The following is a 20,459-nucleotide window of genomic DNA, read 5'->3' on the forward strand; positions in this document are numbered from 1 at the left end:
AGCCATCCTGCCCCCAAGCCACAGGCAGATGACCCTCCTCCTGAAAGGGCTTAGAGCTATAAGTTCTTCTTTTGCCTTCTTCCTTGATTGATGTTGCTCCAGAACAGTAATAATCACGGCACAGGTATTCAGTGTTCTCTATGGGTGAGGTTGCTTTAAGTACATCAGGGAGCTCATCTCACTTAATCCTTGCTGGAGATCGATGCTGTAATTATCCCCACTTTACAGATGATAAAACATTGGCTAAGAGAATGTAAGCAACTTACCAGGGGTCACAGAGCTAGCAAATGGTGAAGCAATTTAATGGCAGGTCTATTTGGCTTTTGTTCCTGATTCCTTAACTACTAAAAGAAATCAGTTTCTTATTTAGCTTAAAATCCCTACCTTAAAAAGGTCAAATAAACTATACCAAAATGGAAAAGGGGGTGGGGGGGGAAGGTATTCATCTCCCACAGCATTTCAGGGGGAGAAAAACTCCTAACAGGTTGATCTTGAATCAAATTTAGCCGTTATACAGATCTGAAAAATTTGAAACAAACCAAAGCCATAGCCTTAGTGTCTAACAATGAGATTTATGTGTTTAATTCCCAGTGGAGTGCTCAGAAAGTTAAATTGTAATCCAAGCATAAGGTTTTATAGAAACAATACCTTCTCAAATGGGGACAAAAGATTAATCAGTGAGGTTTGGAAAAAAAAAATTTAATTCTGTTCCACAGAGCAGAATAATTATTCAGGGATCAGTGTATCTCTTTCTTTAGGAGCATAAATTACAAAGATTAGGTAATGAACCATTTTAATTGTGGTGTGCATATGCAATAAGGTTATTCAAAATATTACTGTCAGAATATTAGAATGTGTGTATGTGTACATTTGAAATTAATAAAATATTAGCCTAGCCCTTGCTGAAAGAACTTCATCTTCCGATGTACTTTCTCTTCATCTAAACTTTAAGAACTGCCCTTTAAAAAAGGTAGCTTTTTTATTTTATAAGTATTTTATAAGTATTACTGGACCCTTATAAAACAGGTTTAAAACCCAGTTTAAATTCCAGCAGTTACTTACTAGCTACATGTGATTCTAGCAAAACCTTTTGATATCTCTACTCTTTAGTCTTCTCATTGGTAAAGTGAGAATACTAATCTTCTAGCCTGCCAGGATGAAGTGAGGCAGTATATGTTAACAAACTTCCTTAAAAAATTAAGACTAGACCTACCAAATGACCCAGTAATCCTCTTCTAAGTATCTACCCCCAAAATTTTAAAACACTTATTTGTAAAGATATATGCACCCCTACGCTCACTGCACCCTTATTCACAATAAGCCAAGAGACAGAAGGAGCCTAAGTGTCCTTGATGGATGAAGATGCGGCACATACACATAATGGAATACTACTCAGCTGTAAATGGTGAAATACTGCCATTTGCGGAAACACGGATGGATCTTGAGAGTGGGTATTATGCTAATAAGACAGGAAAGAAAAGAACCATATGACTTCACTCAAATGTGGATATAAAACAAAAAGCAACAAATGAACAAACAAAACAAACTCATGGACACAGACAACAGAATGTTGGTTACCAGAGAAGAAGCGGGGGTGAGAAGGAGGAAGAGGGTAAAGGGGGTCAAATACATGGTGATGGAAGGAGACTAGACACAAGAGAGCACACAGTTATTGTATGATAAAGTTGTACACCTGCAATGTATATCATATTATTAGCTAACGTTACCCTAATACACTTCATATTTTTTAAAACTACAAAAAGGATAAACAAATGCCAATAAATATATTCATATGGATCCCTTATTGATATCTTAACATCAGTCTTTGTTACTCTTCCAAGTCAAAAAAGGTATGATTATTGATCAAAATGCACAATAATCCAAAGTAAAAAAAAAAAAAAGAAAAGAAAATCCTGGTCAAGCAACTTGCCCAAAGACACCCAGAGCTCTGTGCTTATTTTTATTATTTTAATATATTTTATTGCTTTTTTACAGAGAGGAAGGGAGAGGGATAGAGAGTTAGAAACATCGATCGGCTGCCTCCTGCACACCTCCTACTGGGGATGTGCCCACAACCAAGGTACATGCCCTTGACCGGAATCGAACCTGGGACCTTTCAGTCCACAGGCCGACACTCTATACACTGAGCCAAACCAGTTAGGCCAGAGCTCTATGCTTAAACAAGAACATGGTGTTTAACCCAGTGCCTCCTCTCCCTTAAATATGCTGTAGAAATAGTCTACACAATCACACACTTCCCTCCAACGGCAATTGAGGGAGTGGTCCGAGGGCTGGAGAAACGGGAGAAGTTTGCATTAAGCTTCCTGAAATTACTTTCAGACGGAGTTCCCTTGGTCCTTTATGGAACTAAATTTAAATGGCTTATTCTCTTGTACAAATGGTACTTGTTCCACTGTTTCTATGATGAGAAATCTTGTTTGAAACCTTCATCAGAGTTGGCTAGTTACACTACTAAAGCTTATGTGAAATCGTAAAATGACTTGTTTGCATTTTCCAACTTTTTTACCCCCAAAACGTATTTCCAACCTTACTTATAAAATTGTACTCCCAGTCACTTTGCATATAAAAAATTAAAACTGCTCACATTTTTTTTTTAAAAAAATGTATTCTTAAACAGAATTTTAAAAATGATGGGCCTGATTTTGAAGGCAAACTACAAAAATGAATTGTAGACCAGCCTTGCCCAGTAGTGACCATATTGGAAGAAGTGTTTCCTCCCACAACTGTTTGAACTCATTTGAATGCAGGCATATTTTAAGTCCATTGTGTTTCTTTTGATTCCCGCCTTCTATTGGTCATTCGCAGGCCCACACACACAGACAGGCACCTTCATGTGAATAAGAAAAAGAAGGATTAAGCCCCCATTTGCAGGGAGTTGAAGCCTGTGTTATGGGCACAGCCGGCAAGCAGAGAACAGACTGGAACCAGTCCCACTTCGTCCTGAGCCAGCTGTCCCTGTGTCAGCCACCATTGCACAACCCTACAACGCCACCATGGTCACACAACGCTTGAATGTAACCCTGTCTGGAGTTGGCCTCTGCCTCCAAAACAAAACCAAACCTGATGTTCTCGTGACTCATCTGACAATCATTTAAGCACAGATTTTCTTCTGACTTCGTCATGGGATTAACACTTTGGGAGTTCTCCTGTAGCAATGGAGTGTTTTCACTTCGGAATCCTCAAACACTGCTTTAATCCAGACAAGCTGAGGATTAACATTCATTCATGGGCCTGGAAGAACTACCCCTCACCTAGTGTCAGTTCAAGGAACCTTAATGAGATTCAGGGGGAAATTTCCAAAGATTTACCAACTGGTAGTTTTGTTTTCTTGACTTGAAATTTCTTGACATGATATTTCATTTTAAATAGAAAGAAAAGTAGGGATGTAGGGGGTAAAGGGCAAGGGTTCCACCCTTAATTGTATAAAAACAATATTTTGAAGGCAATGGCAAAACTTAAGATAAATATTCTTTCTAAATTATACTTTTATTTTATTTTTTATTGATTCTTTTTAAGAGAGAGAAAGGAAGGGAGAAGGGGAAAGAGAGAGAGAGAGACAAAGAGAGAGAGAGAGAGAAACATTGGTGTGAGAAACATTGATTGGCTGGCAACCCTCTGCCCACTTCACACACACTTAACCCAGAATGGAACCCAAAATCGGGGTATGTGCCCTGACCGGGAATCAAATTGTTAACCATTCAGTGCACAGGGCAACATTCAACCAACTGACCAACTGAGCCACACCGGCCACGACTCTACATTATACTTTTGAAGTTTTCTCTTTTTCTTTTATAAAAGTTTACTACCCAAAAAAAAAAAAAAGTTTACTACCCTATAAACTCTCATCATTGAGGAAAATAAACTAATGTAGAGCAATCTACCAATTATTATAAAAGACTCTGACAGCACTTCTAATAAATGGAATTAAATCATATAATATTAGACCAAAACATTTTGAAATCATGATAAACATCAGCAACTCAGGATAAGCCCTCAGGGAAATAACTAGAATTTCTTTGAGTTCGTAGTCTATCTTTTGGCTAAACAAACATTTTTAAATCATCATTATAACTTAGTCCAAACTCCAAACAAATGTAACAACTTTAGGCAACAGTGGGTTATATGTGATGACTCTTAGGATTTTCCTTTTAAACATTCGTTTTGCACCTTACTAATACATGCTCCTTAAATAAAATTTGAAAAATGCAGAAAAATAAAAAGAAGAAAAAAACAAAAAGCACCCACGTTTCCATTAACAAATGAACCTCCCCTAAGCATGGAGGCACAGAACAGACTGTCATACCTGATGTGGGGCGTGGGGATGAGGAGAGATAAACCAAAGAACTTATATACTTATAAGCATAGCCTGTGGACACAGACAATAGGGTGGTGAAGACCTGGGGGGAGTGGGGAGGGGCTGGGCAGAGTGGGAATGGGAGATATCTATAATACTGTCAATAATAAAAAAATATACAGATTAAAAAAACAAATAAACCTCAATCATCTGTTTTGGTAGAAGAAATGTCACAGCAAAATTTAAAACACAAATCTCCTAATAATGGCATTAACATAACTAACCTAGTAAATCAATAAATAAATAGTTAGACTTCCCCATGTGTCCCTAAAAACAGGTCTTTTCTTTATGGGTTACTACTGATATTTCCATGACAACATCGTATTGTTTTGCCACAAACAGTGGCTCTGAGGGATATGTAAGGGAAAGGAGTCCAGCTGACCTTCAGTGTGTCTCGATTCACATCGGGCAGGAGGAGGACCAGAAGGTTCAAAGCCTGTAGTTGTTGCTTCTTGGTTGGAAGATCTGCAGACAGATTATTAAATAAATGGGAGTTCTTTTCTTTGCTAAACATTAGCTGTACTTTCTTTTCTCATGTTGTAAGAAAAAGGTTATTTAGCATAAACATCACTGTGAAATATAAGACCACGACTGAGCAGCCTCCTTGGGGAGTGTTTGTGGGAGATCAGGGAACCGCTCCCCTCCCCCGACCCCACCCCCCCCACCAGAGCTTCTCTCTCAGACGCTCACTCCAACTGCGATCATGGGGCAAGCGGCCCCACACATTAGTGCTTTGAAAACAATTTCAAGGTCTGCATGGAATTGTGTCCCCATAAAAAGACATATGGAGGACAGGACCCTGCATGTATGGTGTCAGGGTGAATCTGCAACAGTTAAGTCTGTTTCTTTTGATGATGAGTGAACAGATTATGTGGTAAGAATCTATCAATTCCAACAGGAACGTGTAACACAGAGCCTGAGCTCAATAGGTGTTCAATAAACATTTGTGGAATGAATTGGAAAACCAGCCAGCAGTGGAAGAGTCTAAGAGGTACATGATCATCGTTGATATTTATCACATTTGGTAGCCCATGTAACACTGAAGTGACAATCATGGATAGCTGGAGTCATTCTGGCATTTGTTTGTCCGGGATAAATGTGGTCCTTTAATCCACATCCAAGGAATGTGTGTAAAAAAGCACAACTGAACCATTGAAAAAGTATTTTAAGCAGAAGATGATTTCTGTCACGTCTTAAGAAATGTTATGCTATGACCCACTGTAATCATCTCAATATTATTACATGCTTGAAGAATAGCTTAGAATACAACAGAATATTATTCAGTCATTAAAAAGAATGGGATCTTGCCATTTATGACAACATGGATGGACCTTGACGGAAGTATGCTAAGTGAAATAAGTAGACAGAAAAACAAATAACATGATTTTCGCTTATGTGTAGACTCTATTTAAAAAAAAAAAAAAAAAAGCCAAGCTCATAGGTACAGAAAACAGATTGGTGGTGTTTTGCTGGGGTGGGAGCAAATGAGTGAAGGGGGTCCAAAGGTACAAACTTCCAGTTATAACAGAAATAAGTCAGGGGATGTAATATACAGCATATGTCATAGTGACTACACTTAATAATACTGTGTTGCATATGTGGCATATGTGAAAGATACTAAGAGAGTAGATCTTAAAATTTCTCATCACAAGAAAAAAATATCCGTAACTATGTATGGTGACATATATTAATTAAACTTATTGTGGTGATCATATCACAATCATTACGCTGTATACCTGAAACTAATATGATATTGTATGTCAATTATACCTCAAATATAATTTCCAAAAAAAAAGCTTGGAATAGTTCTGGTTGACACTGTAGCTCACCATAATCGTTAACAGTTCCCCTTCTACTCTCAAACGTGAACACATTTGGAAGTGAAACAGGTGGTCACCAGGATGTGGCATTTTCCCTTTATTGTTGGCCTCTTGGGACTAGAGGGCTAATGATGCCAGTATATAGATCTCATAAGATCTCTGTGTGCACTAGCACAGCATTGAGAACTATCTGAGACATTAATTTGGAGCTTGCCCAAGACTGCAAACTGGTAAGATGTAAGAAGCCCGTTGCCCTCCACCCATGCGGCCGTCACACGACTTGTTCCACGTTTCTGCATGATAATTTCAAAAACTTGACTTTTCAGAAAATAATCGCAGACTCTGCCAGATCTCCTCGCGCTCTTATGCTATAACTGTTAATCCACAGCTTCTCCAATAAGTGTTGTTTTTAACACTTGGCAAGAAAAATGTATCAGATCTTGCGTGACTCATTCTATTCTAAGAGAAATGTGATGTTTCCAGGTTTTAACATGAAAATATATTGTATTGCTTAAAGGGCATGCAATTCGTCTGTACCCAAAGAGAACATTCTGTTTTCTATTTGCCCAGAGATGTGTAGTTATAAAGGAAAACGACCGTGTGGCAGTTGAGCGCCCGCTGACACCAGTGAGTCACCCAAACATATCTGGTCCTGTTTGTCATTAAAGCGATGAGCAGGATGGCAGCCTCACAAGACTGCTCCCGAGGGGGCCAGCACTTACTCTGCACGGCCTGGAAGGCTTTGAGGTACTCGCCACTGAGCAGCGGCTGGGGCAGCTCGCGGATGAACAGCTTCAGCAGGCTGGCTGCATCATGCTGCTTGACACTTTCCCAGTTAAAAGTCCCTTCATAAAACTTTGCTTCCAGTTCTTGGCAAAGATTCTGAAAGGCAGGAGGAAAAAAAAAAAAAAAACACCTACCAGTAAGTGCATTCCTCTTTTCCTGAAGAGAGTGTGATGCACTTCCCACTTTACAAGCCATTCTACTCCTTAGAAAAGACTTGTGAAAGTACCCAAGTCCAACACTTCTCCGTCACTCAGGAAGAACCCCGCCCCTCCCCGCAGGGTGCTTTCCCAAAGGAAAATTATACCCAAGCCAAGAGATTCAGAAACTTTACATGTTTTCCTGGACACGCTTCAGACCTCAAGCAGTAAAGGTTTAATGAAAAGATTCGTTAAAATGGTCTTTACATTTGGGGGCTTTATTTAGATACTATAATTTTTCATTAAATTAACAAAAAATCATTGTTTAAAAATACAGTCTGTGTTTCAAATGATTTAGAAGTACATTCCATAACAAAATGGCAATCCATCTCTGGGCCTAGAGCAGAAAGCTCCCCTGATTAGTCACCTCTGGGAAATAGAAAGCCAAGTTCTATGGCTAATGAGGCATGAAAATACATCAATACACCTGTCCTCAATGCAGGGGCCTTAAGTGACACAGCCACCCTGCTGCCAGCTGCAGAAAACGGTTTGATCTGTGTGGAATGAGCACTACCTAGTTCATTTACCTCAAGGACTCTACAAATGTTGCTGAAGTATTAGTAATAAATCAACTTAGTTTCACAATTACTATTTTCTACATGCCTTTCCACTGTGGCGTACATCCTATTATGTTAGAAATCCCTCCAAGTCCCTGCCACTTTCTCCTATTATTTGAAACTGTTCTCCCAAATTAACGGTCTTTGTTCTTCGTATAAGGTGAATTTATTACACTTGCTCTTCCCAATTCAACTCCCTTCTCTACCCTAATTACTTCTGTAATTGGTGAAATTACATAAAGGTAAACCTAGAAATAAGGGGTGGAGGAAAGAGAGGTGAGGGAAGAGAGAGAATGAAAGAAGGGAGGAGGAAGGAGGAGGGAGGGGAAGAGGGCAAGGGAGAAGAGTAAGAGAAATGTTGTGGGGCAGGGGAGAAAGACAACCGATAATTTTGCATATTATCTTTACTTATAATGGACCAGCTGCTGCCTCGTTTGTATGTGACAGCAGGCTGGGTTGCAGAGTAGAGCCCGCTGAATCCACTTAATTGACCTTCTTAGAAACTACATTTATTTGAATGCATTCTCTGCCAGCAATCCAGTCAAAATATCAAATACACATTCCATTGGGTGCTAAAGTAAACGTGTTCATGACTTGTGAGTTGGCCATCACATACGGCCCATGAATGCTGTGGACAGTGAACTGAGAAGCAGTACTCTTGCTGATATGGGTCATAGGAAGTCCCACTACCTGCTTCTGAGTCTTTCTCTGTCTGAGAACGTGCTTCTCCACAGAACAGATCTCAGAATCTCACACAGCATAGCCGTGATTGACTGGTGGTGAAATTGCCGTAGGTGTTTGCAAACGAACTGAGACAATGGCAACTTATCACACTCACAAGGGCCCAAGAACAGTCCTGGGACCTCTGTGCACCAGACGCCAGACCCCAGGGACACAGGCTGAATGAAATTTGTGAGCAGGGAATATCAGGTGACTGGAATCCGATCAAACTGAGATCCCAATGCAGTAAGAGCCAAGTAGGCCGAAACTGGCCTCCTAACTTGAGGCGGTTTATCAAATAAGAGGTGATGGGAATGTGGAAGGTATGAATCTCAATCCCACTCCTGGCAGCACCACTGCCAGTCACAGGTGAGGAGGGTGTGCACCCACGGGGGTCCCTTCATTCTGATCCAGCTCTAAAGGTTCCCTATGGGTGGGTCTTAAGGAAAGGAGCAGAGAAAAATCTCTTCCCTCTATCCCACGTTCTCTTGGATTTGCAAAGTCAAGAAGACAATACATTGGATGTGGGCAGTTTAGAGCTACAGCTGAGTTTGGAGAAGGTAAAGGAGGTTGTTAATGACTGCTAACCAAAACTTTCCTAGATGAATTTCCTAGACGGAGCTACAATGAGGCCCCATACAGTGCAAATCCCCTGAGAGGCATATGGTCCGTGGGGTAGTTGCACCTTGGCCATGTACTCATTGGATGTTTTAATCCCCAGATCAGGAGCTGGGTAACAGAGAGAAAGGGGGAGGATGCCCGGCATCCTAGGAGAGTGGGAAGGAAATATCATCTTGAGAGAAAACAAGGGATGGATAAAGAGAGGCTCTAACTGGGATCTTTGGAATGACCTCTTTCACAAGCCAGACTCGGGCTACCCGGAGTCCAGGGAGCCAGAGAACTGTGAAAGTCAGGAAAGTGATGAGACAGAGTCTCATTTCGGCAGCTCACTAAGACTCCTCATGTCAAGTCTCCTCCTCTGCTCACCTGGTGGAGTTTATCATCCTGCCTTTTTCAAGAACAAACAAACAAACTCAACTGCTCTTGTTCATGCTGACTAAATCTATCACCAACCCCCTATTAATATTTTGACTCATGGTGTTCCCTTCTCATCAGAAGGATGAAACTACTCATCTTTTGCCTGTTGACCTTTGTTCCTATGCTATGTTTGCACAGTAGAGAGATTATTTGCCGCTTTGTTAATCGCAGTATTATTATTACATGTAACATGGTGATTTTGAAAAAAAGAATCAAAACTTACACAGAAGTCGGAGGAGACTACAGAAGAACTAAATATAAACTGAATGTCAAGAGGTTTTATTGCTATATTTAATCTACTTTGCTAACAATGGGGAGAAGGGGCGGGAGGGCAAGTTAACTTTTAAAATGTAAAAGTATAATGAGACAATAAAGTTTGACATTGAGAGAACCGAGAGAGTACCTTGATTCGAACGGCAGCTCCAGGAATTCTTAAGAGGCCTTCAGTTTCCAAACCTCCCTCTTCGATTCGGGAAATCAGCTGTGTGTAAACAGAAGAACATTCTGACTTTGGTATTCAGAACAGGTACAACTCCAGATTTAACATCTGTTTCACATACAAATAAATGAAACTGATTACAAGGACACGGAAACAGGATTCCGTGAAGTTCTGAATGAAACTGCAATACCACTACGCTTTAACCAGTGAGTCCCAAAACTTGCATTATAATTTAGAATTTAGAAAAAGTTGGGTCTCATACTCCTTTGTAGCAGAAGTATATAATTTCACACAACAGCTGTGGGACTCCAAACAAACAGAAACTGAAATTTTTCATTGTTTACAAGCAACTAAAACCATCCATTTCTTCTGCTTTTCCTGAAACATACATTCCGCAATCAAATAAATCTTATGAAATTCTAGTATTTGCACATTTACATCTTGTTTTTAGCTTGTTCCAAGAAAAGAATTATTTATGATATGAAGGCAAAAAAACAAACTGTTTGCAAATATTCATTTTTAAGCCTTTAGGCTTTTCGTGGCAAACATAAATAAAAAATAGTAAAAAAAAAAAAGAAAAAGAAAGAAAGAACAGAAAATAGGGCTTCTAAATCATACCTCATACTCTATTATTAATGCATGCAGATCTCTCTACCTCCAGAACCCCATTAAAATAACAAAGGTTTTGTTTTTTAATAAGGCAGAGACCCACTACAACAAGGCAAACAGACATTGCAATGACATACGTTGGAAGGTATAAAAGGTAGGCAGAGTGATCATCCAATTGGAATATGCATTCCCTGGGCAGTACATGGAGGTTTTATAGGGGGCACTCTGCTATTTTAAAAAAATCAATTTCCTTGTCCCTCAGTTTCAATGTAAGGCATTTACTAGCCCCAACTAGGTTTTCCTTCCTTCCACTCATCCTCCTTGCACAATAGCTTTTCCTTTATAAAAAGCAGACAGACTCTTCACTCATCCCTAATCCTGCTACAGTACTCTCTGTAGACCCTAAAGCAAAAGATCTCCCAGAGTGCCAAAAGAATGTAAAATTGTCATTTTTTTCTCTCATGGAAACCTCCTTTAATGATTAACCAAGGTTCTATAAACTACATACAGCGTACTGTTTCCCCCTGGGTTGTAAAAGTGTCTTAGGAGCAAAGCATGGCATCATAAATGGGGTCCTTTGACCTTTGTCTAGATGTTCTAAAATGAGATATCCTCTATAGTGTGTGGACACTGGACAAGATAGCATTTTTCTTTAATGACCTTATCTCTTCTATCCCAGGATTATGGCCAAAGAATGAACTGATCTTGAGGGAGTTGGGTAAGAATAAAGCAAAGAGTAGCCTCAAAATTCTCCAAAAGATTTATTATAGTTGAAGACAGAAGCATCTTTAAGCAATCAGTCAATGCAGTACATATTTTTTGAAATTCAACTGGAGTATTTTCCAAGCTGTTTTTTTCAATTACACTAGATTAAAAACCCACATCAAAATAATTTACATAATTATTTACATTAGACAGGCATTATTCAATAAAGTGTTTAAAACCAAATTTACCAAATAATATCATGTAATAGTTATTCAATGTACAAGCAATATGTGCTTTATTTACTCTTATACGATGTTTAAAATGTTCTATTAACAAAAGATAAAATTATATGCTAGCAGCTATAGCAAATTAGTTTTTACCAACATAAGCCTTTTGCTTTCATTAAATAAAAGGAAAAATTGATCATGATTTCTAAATAACTGAATGAGAGTAATCTCTGAATTTTCATACTTTAGTCTTTTTTTATTATTATCTAAAGCTGAATACTAGCACTCAGTTGAGGTATGTATACACATTGTCTAAAAGAATGTCATGTTTTCTCATATTTTTCACTTAGAAAATAACATATTTTTAGATCCCACATTATATTGCATTATTAAAACATACTAATAATTTATAGTTTTCCTTTCATTTCCAACTTAATACAGACATGAAAGATAACTATATTGATCTATATATTTTCATCATGCTGCTTTTAGTAATTTATCTTTCAGGATTTAGTCTGTAATTTACCAGCAATTTTCATGGCATTTCCCAAAATACATTCTATATACTTAAATGAATTTAAAAAATCAATTGACAAAGAGTATGTTTGATTTGGCTGATTGGTTTGACAGTAAGAAAAGAATTTGCTCATTAGGTATAATTTTTCCATAGATAAAAATTAAGAATATTTCTATTTCCCCAAATCTTTCTGAAAATATGGTTTAAACAATATGCCTCTGAGGAAAAACAAGAAATAAAGCTCACAGATAAGTTTTACTAAAGCCCTTTTTGAGTATACTTCTCAATAATTGAGAAAATATAATCCTCTAAAGACTACTAACCAATCTTTTTTGCAAATCAGTGGTTTCAAACTCTTCCTTGTCCACAAAATTGAGGTAATACATAATTATTCAGTTTTTAGCTGATAAATAAAAAAACTATTTTTTTATGATAAAACACTGTGATTTTTTTGTTTATAATTCAGAGAGGATGCAAACAGATAAGTGTTTATCTAATAGTAAGCTCTTTCTATGTCCCTTTTTTTTTTAACGAATCAAAATACTTTAGGGCTATTATCCAATAACTTCAAACTGAGGGGCAAGCAGCCAGGATCTCCAGAAGAAACCACAAATGTAAACTAACTAAATACATGAGAAAACAATTTCAAGAAAAAATGACAAGGGATTGGATGCAATCCTGACCCTAGTCAGGAGGGTCACTAACCTCTCATGGAGACCTAGCCTTACCTTTCACCAGTATGGGGTGAATTTGGTGTGTTAACTCAGCTACTGTACCCAGTTGTTTGGTCAAGTATGTAAACTCTGAATAAAGAAAATTACTCTCCATACTGTGGATGGGCCTCATAAGAGCAAAGAATGAGGTTCTCAAAGCAAAAGCACTTCTGCCTCAAGACTGCAACACAGAGCCCTAACTGGTTTGGCTCAGTGGATAGAGCATTGGCCTGTGGACTCAAGGGTTCCAGGTTCGATCCCGGTCAAGGGCATGTACCTTGGTTGCGGGCACATCCCCAGTAGGGGGTGTGCAGGAGGCAGCTGACCGATGTTTCTCTCTCATTGATGTTTCTAACTCTCTATCCCTCTTCCTTCCTCTCTGTAAAAAATCAATAATATATATATATTTTTAAAAAAGACTGCAACACAGAAACCCGGCCTTAGTTTCCAACTGGCAGACTTTAGACTCAAGACTGCAATATTAACTTTTGCCCAAGTTTCCAGTCTGCTGGTCTGCTCTATATATTTCAGACTTGCCAGCCCACACACTCTCATAAGCCAGTTCTTTAAAATAAGTCTCTTTCTCTGGAGAATCCTAATACAATTGGTAGAAAGGATGGTGCTGAGATCCCTGCTTTGTACAATCATCTGTGTAGAGTAACTGACACCTTTTATTGACATTAAAAGAATTTGAATAGATGACTTATATTTGTTAGCAGCTCTCTGTTATTCACAGGCAGTGTTGACAACTATTTAAACAGATACAGGTTCTACTGGCAGTGGCTAACAGAGGCTGTTGAGTAGGATTAACTGTACAGAGCAATGTTCATCAGGAAAAACATTGAGAAACAGGTTTGGATATAATGGAGAACATGAGGAATAAAGGAATCTGAGGTTAGTAGGTAAGATGGGTAAAAGTAAACGACTGGCTTGGAATAGCAGAAGAATAAGTGCCAAGTAGGTTGAGCTTTAGTATGGATGATTTTATGGAGTCAATCAAATGTGAAAGTTTCCCTTGCCACTCTTGCCAGAAGTCCCAGAAACTGTGATATGCCTGGTGTGTTGCTAAGAATCTAGAGTTGGGTTATTCATAACTGATTTGACCTACCTTCTCCATTGTGCATTCCCTGGCTTTTATCATACGTAATCTGTGTTTCTGAACAATGATGGCTCAGAGATTAGACTGAAATTCTTGTATTGCCATAGATAATCCCCTTATGAATAACTGAGTGTTGACTAGACAAGTGACTTGACAGTTTAGCAATAATTTTCTAATTCTACTTTATGGTTTCTTGGCCTAGTTTGGAAGTAGACACTGGTAAATTAAATTGGACATCCTCACTGTAAATAAGAAAGCTTGGGATGAAATATTCATGAAGATTCAGTTCCCTAGAAATTTATAAGCAGTTTCCATTTCTATGTATTATAGAATCTAAATCTCAATTATACAAAGCCAGCTAATATAAGACAGGAAAATGATGCCAGGTAATCACAGTTACAATAGTAACACAAAATGCATCACCATGAAATAAAAATTATGAGCCCTTGAAACAAATTTGCTTCCTGAATAGAAAATCAAAGTACAAAATAAAAGAGCATATCAATTGGAAAACTATATTATAATAGTATGAATGCAAAAATAAAAATGAAAACACTATTAGTTCAAGTATGTTTTCTCCATGCTGACTCATTCAGGCCTACTTACTTTTTGAAATATCAAGGGTATTCGAGTTCCTGGGACTTTCCTCTGATCTTGTTCTAACAATACTGTCAATGGAACACAAAAAAGGCCAGAATCTGCAATGAAAAATAAAATAAAATTTCTTCGCTTCCATCAGTCCACAAAATGTTAAGGCAAAAGACTTCTAATATTGTCATTCAATCAGACAACTATTTATTGGGCACCTACCAAGTGAATGGCACTGTGTAGTCTTTAAGCATATACATCCCCATAGTAAAATCCTGGCCTTGCCTTATAGAGTAATATAGCAAGGAAAGACAACTAGACAAATGATCGCAAACAATCTCCCGAAATAACTACAAAAGTATAAACTGCTGCATAAGAGAAATGAGAGTCCTGTGGGAATACATAAATATGCAAAAATTTACTAAATGTAGTCAAATTGAAAGTTTTGGCTTAAAGCAAATGTCACTCATCTCTTCCATGCTTCATTGACATATAACATTCTACAATACAGCAGACTATAAACACTCACCTTTGAGAGATCAGCGAACATTATGATCTTGTTTTACAAACATTTTTCTTTAGAAAATATAGTAGATACTTAGTATTCTTGAATTTAAATTCATAGTTTATATATCTGGAAATAATTCCAGAAAGAATGACAGGTAATAATTTCTAATTTTTCTAAATTAAAATCATATGCCTTAAGTCTGGTATGAGCATAGCTTGTACCCAGCACCTCCCAACCCACCCCCATTACCGAGTGAACAGTTAGCAAAGGAGTGTAACATACATCATCAAGGGAGGTATAAATCACTTGTGAACATGGAAAGGGGGATTATCTTTGAGATATGAGCACAGACATTGCAAACTGTGACACTCAATAGAGATGCCATTCACAAGAATGCCAGTAATCCACTAAACAACTTTCAGTTTAAAAATTAAGAAAAGATGTAATCTTCAAGAATGTTCAGTCTAGCTTATAAGATAAATAGCTTTGGTTAGATATAAAAACACCTAAGAAGATGGAAAGAAAATCTGTTAATAGTGATACTCTTAATAAAAATGACAGTATTTCTCTTAACACTGGCTTCATACCAGTTAATAGTACTGGGATGCAATTCTAAAACATAAAAACCTCCTCAAGCTACTTTTAAAGTCTTGAGCACAGCTATTTAAATTATATTTTCATTTTATATTTGGAGAAGGCTTTGTGATAAACTTCTAAAAAAGCATGTGAGGTCTTCATTATCCTCAAAGGACATGTGGAAAACCAGAAGCATCATTTAATTCAGAAATTCACCATGCCAAGCTTTAAGCTAAAATACTCAAAGGAACTGAGCACAGAATGAGGTCTTCTGGGGCCCAGCATGGAAGAGGGCCTGAAGGGAAGGCACACTTCAGTCCTACAGAGAAATTGCCTCTAAAACTTAAATCAGGTGAATACTTGTCTTTGCTAATGTTACCATGGCAACTCAATAATCCTCATTCTTGGTTTCTGTTTAGGAGATACCGTTAAGGTAAAACAAGAGGTCTGAATTTCCTAAACAGTAAAGCTTTGTCAACAGAGAATTTTCTGGATTTCCAAACCAATAAAGTCGTGGAAAAACAAATATTGAGAAGCTGTCTATTCTCTAGTATATTATTTAAAATACTGTAAGTTTATAAAATGGGTAAAGCTGCATACAAAAGAAAAATTACACATATCCATGATGAATACAGTTTAGCGGTATTATGCACCACATGGCATATTTTTCTTAAGGGAGTAAAGAATGTGTCTGTAAAATATTTAGAAGTAGAATGTTAATGAACAAAAGGACTACTAACTACCCTATGTATTTTCCATCAAATAAATAAGCAAAAATAATTGATCAGAATCAACCATCTTAAAGTCATTTTTCAAGATCTTATTTTGGAAATAAATAAGTGTATGTGACAAATGCATTATTTAGTTTTAAAGGAGAGAGCATGTGAATTAAGATTCCTTGATTCATAATTTCCTTCTATGGTTAATTAAATTTTTGATTATGCCTTTATTTTCTACATTCTACGAGACTGCATTTTTATCAAGGTACAAATTTTTGAAGGCGATGTTTTAGAATCTACATTTTAGATATCTTGTAGAGGTGATTTGTTTTGTAGATGTTTTGCCCTTAAAAATATGATTTAAAAAGCCAAGCTCATCCTTGCTACTTTAGAAGTAAATCCAACCGTTTTTCATTTCCAATTACCTTTTGTTTTGATCTTCACAGCTTTTTGTTGTTTCAGTTCAATACCCAGTACATCGTAGAGGGCAGTCAGTTCAATCAGGGCTAAATGGCAAACCTTCTTCATGTCCTGGGGCGCTAGGTCACCAATCCTGGTGGTGCCTGTTTTGTCTTTTGGCAATCTGAAACTCTACAATAAACACAGTTAATATAGTCAAGGTGTACAGTATCTACCCTTTTCTTTGTGAAAGTTAAAACTGCTAGTATAGAATAGTGACGATGAAAGCTATGGCACAATTTCAAGAGTCAGAATAGAGAGCGAAACTCTTCCAACGATGCTCCCTAAGTCTGTGGGGAGTTCAGGAGTCAGTATCTGAAGTCTGACAAAGGATGGAACCAGACCGTGGCTAAGAGAAGGAGAAGACAGTAAATCCAAAGGAGAAAAAGAACTCTAGTTAACTGACCGTCAAGAACAAGAGAAGATTAGGAGTTCAGCACAAACCAGGAGGAAGAAGGAGGGGAAGCGAAAGAGAAGGAGAAAGAATAGTAACCACTAATGAGTGCTTACAATATGCCAGATACCCTTTACCTACATTTAATATATGATATATGATATGACATGATATGATATACAATATGACATAATATAATTGTCATTAAACCCAAATAAAGTAGGTACAGAGGAGCTGTACAGCATGGGGGAGGGAAGAGCAGAGGGGAGACTTAAGAGCATGGACTTTACAGCCAGAAGGCCTACGGCTACTGACTAAGCTGTGTGTCACTTCTGGCAATCACTTAACCATTCTTTCTATAAAATGGGAGGAGGGGATGGAGGAGGAGATGAAGAAGGGGGAGTGGAGGGAGAAAAAAGGAGAGAGGGGAGGAGGAAAGAGAGGAAGAAGGAGGATGAGAGGGAGGGGAGAAGACCACCTAATTCAAAGGGCTGATGTGAGGTTTAATGGCCTGGCACTTCCTAAGCACTTTAATGTGGTTGCTGTTATTATTATTACCTTCACCGCTGATTAACTAAATTGAGGCTTAGAGAGATTACTGTCACTGGCAAGTAAGTGGTGTTTTTGTCGTATCTTATCTTTCTCAAATATTATCTACTAACTATTCTGCCTCTTTTAATATCAAATGCCTTAAATATAAGAAGGCAAACCACAAGATAGAAGCATGAATTTCTCTAACATATTAATACAAATCACAGTCCACTGTATTTACTGATTACTAAAACAATAACTATTTTTAAACAGTTTGTTAAAAATCTTATCAAGCTTATATCTTTCAGATTTATCCTTGATTTTCTAATGTAATGGCAAAGGATGCTCAACTGATTCCTTTTTATTCACTTTTCTTTGCTCATTTTGCACCATATTATTAATACTTCATGATCTAAAAACTATTGCAAAAGGTATGTTCTAAAGCGGCAGTTCTAAAAGTGTAATCCAAGGAACTTTGGGAGAGCCCAATACACTTTCAAGGAGTCCAAGAGGTCGAAACTATCCTATGTAATAAAAGAGTAATATGCAAATTGACCATACCTCCCCTACACACACAAGCCACGCCCACCAGCCAATCAGGAGTGAGTATGCAAATTAACTCAACCAAGATGGTTGTGGCCACAGAGCAAGCAGGAGGCTTGCGTTTCCCCGGCGATGGAGGAAGCCAAGCTTCCTGCACACCCTGGCTGGCCCAGGCCTGCACTCAAAGTTACAAAGTTTCAATTATAGAAGATAAACAAATCGCAACAAAAATGGTGGCAGCCACGGAGCTAGAGAGAGCAGGAGGCTTGAGTTGCCCCCAGCGATGGAGAAAGCCAAGTTTCCGCAGCCCTGGCCTGCCTTGGCCTTCGCTCAAGGCTACAAAGTTTCAATTATAGAAGATAAATAAATCCCAACAAAAATGGCTGTGGCCAAGGAACCAGCAGGAGGCTTGGCTCCGCTCAAGGCTACAAAGTTTCAATTATAGAAGATAAATAAATCCCAGATACCAGGGCCTCAGCTTTGGTTGCCGGAGGGCATGGCCAGCCTGCAAACCACCACAGGCCCCTCGCTCAGGCCACCCGAAACCCCAAGGGAACCCCCACCCTGATCCAGGACAACCTTCAGGGCAAACCAGCCAGCCCCCACCCATGCACCAGGCTTCTATCCTATATAATAAAATAAAATGCAAATTGACTGTCACTCCAACACAAGATGGCTGCCCCCATGTCATCAAAGATGACTGCCCCCATGTGGACACAAGATGGCCACTAGAAGATGGCCATCAGAGGAGGGCAGTTGGGAGGGACCAGGTCTGCAAGGGAGGGCAGTTGTGGGTGATCAGGCCTGCAGGGAAGGGCAGTTAGGGGTGACCAGGCCTGCAGGGGAGGGCAGGTAGGGGCAAACAGGCTGGCAGGGGAGCTGTTAGGCATCAATCAGGCTGGCAGGGGAGTGGTTAGGGGGTGATCAGGCTGGCAGGCAGAAGAGGTTAGGGGCAATCAGGAAGGCAGGCAGGCGAGCAGTTGGGAGCCAGCAGTCCTGGATTGTGAGAGGGATGTCCAACTGCCTGTTTAGGCCCGATCCCACCGGGATCAGGCTTAAACGGGCAGTCGGACATCCCTCGAGTGGTCCCAGATTGGAGAGGGTGCAGGCTGGGCTGAGGGACACATCCCCCCATGCACGAATTTCATGCACCGGGCCTCTAGTCCTATCTAATAAGAGTAATATGCAAATTGACCATACCTTCACTACACCCACAAGCCACGCCCACCAGCCAATCATGAGCGAGTATGCAAATTAAGCAAACCAAGATGGCTGCAGCCACGGAGAGAGCAGGAGGCTTGGGTTTCCCCAGCAATGGAGGAAGCCAAGCTTTCTGCACACCCTGGCGGGCCCAGGCCTGCACTCAAGGCTACAAAGTTTCAATTATAGAAGATAAATAAATCCCAGATACCAGGGCCTCCACTTGGGTCGCCGGGGGGCGTGGCTAGCCTGCAAACCACCACAGGCCCCTTGCCTAGGCCACTCCACACCCCAAGGGAACCCCTACCCTGACCCGGGACACCCTTCAGGGCAAACCAGCCGGTCCCCACCCGTGCACCAGGCCTCTATCCTATCTAATCCTATCTAATAAAAGAGTAATATGCAAATTGACCATCACTCCAACACACAAGATGACTGCCCCCATGTGGACACAAGATGGCCACCACAAAATGGCCAACAGGGGAGGGCATTTGGGAGGGACCAGGCCTGCAGGGAAGGGCAGTTGGGGGGTACCAGGCCTGCAGGGGAGGGCAGTTAGGGGTGACCAGGCCTGCAGGGGAGGGCAATTAGGGGCAATCAGGCTGGTAGGGGAGCAGTTAGGCATCAATCAGGCTGGCAGGGGAGTGGTTAGGGGGTGATCAGGCTGGCAGGCAGAAGCGGTTAGGGGCAATCAGGAAGGCAGGCAGGCAAGAGGTTGGGAGCCAGCAGTCCTAGATTGTAGATTGTGAGAGGGATGTCCGACTGCCCGTTTAGGCCCAATCCTACCTGGATCAGGCCTAAATGGGCAGTCAGACATTCCTCGAGGGGTCCCAGATTGGAGAGGGTGCAGGCTGGGCTGAGGGACACACCCCTTCCTGTGCACAAATTTCATGCACCAGGCCTCTAGTTTTAATAATAAATATTAAGACATTATTTGCTTTTTTCACTCATCCTTCCCTGCACAGTGCAGTTTCCCAAAGGTACAATGCATGTGCAACAGGTGGCACAGAAGTAGATATGGGAATCCAGTCTAAAATGTGAAACCATGCTATAGTACTTAATAATTTTTATTTTATAAATATGGCTATTTTTCATAAAAATGTTATGTTAACTGCAATATTGTGCTTTAAATGGAATAA

The 20,459-nt window shown here is 39.5% G+C and overlaps 1 protein-coding gene across 2 annotated transcripts in view; it reads right to left on the bottom strand.

Moving 5' to 3' along the window:
- The window catches only part of ARHGAP18 (Rho GTPase activating protein 18), a 170,842-nt gene that overhangs the window by 18,572 nt on the left and 131,811 nt on the right, over nucleotides 1-20,459 (bottom strand). For both annotated transcript variants that reach the window (XM_080664730.1, XM_080664729.1), the window contains exons 6-10: nucleotides 16,619-16,784; nucleotides 14,409-14,500; nucleotides 9,897-9,974; nucleotides 6,918-7,077; nucleotides 4,758-4,840 (exon numbers count right to left, since the gene is read on the bottom strand). In XM_080664730.1, coding sequence (XP_080520856.1) covers nucleotides 4,758-4,840; nucleotides 6,918-7,077; nucleotides 9,897-9,974; nucleotides 14,409-14,500; nucleotides 16,619-16,784 — 579 coding nt within the window. The remainder of the gene's footprint in view (nucleotides 1-4,757; nucleotides 4,841-6,917; nucleotides 7,078-9,896; nucleotides 9,975-14,408; nucleotides 14,501-16,618; nucleotides 16,785-20,459) is intronic.

The sequence above is a fragment of the Plecotus auritus genome (assembly GCF_963455305.1).
Source record: "Plecotus auritus genome assembly, chromosome: 4".
Classification (NCBI taxonomy): domain Eukaryota; kingdom Metazoa; phylum Chordata; class Mammalia; order Chiroptera; family Vespertilionidae; genus Plecotus; species Plecotus auritus.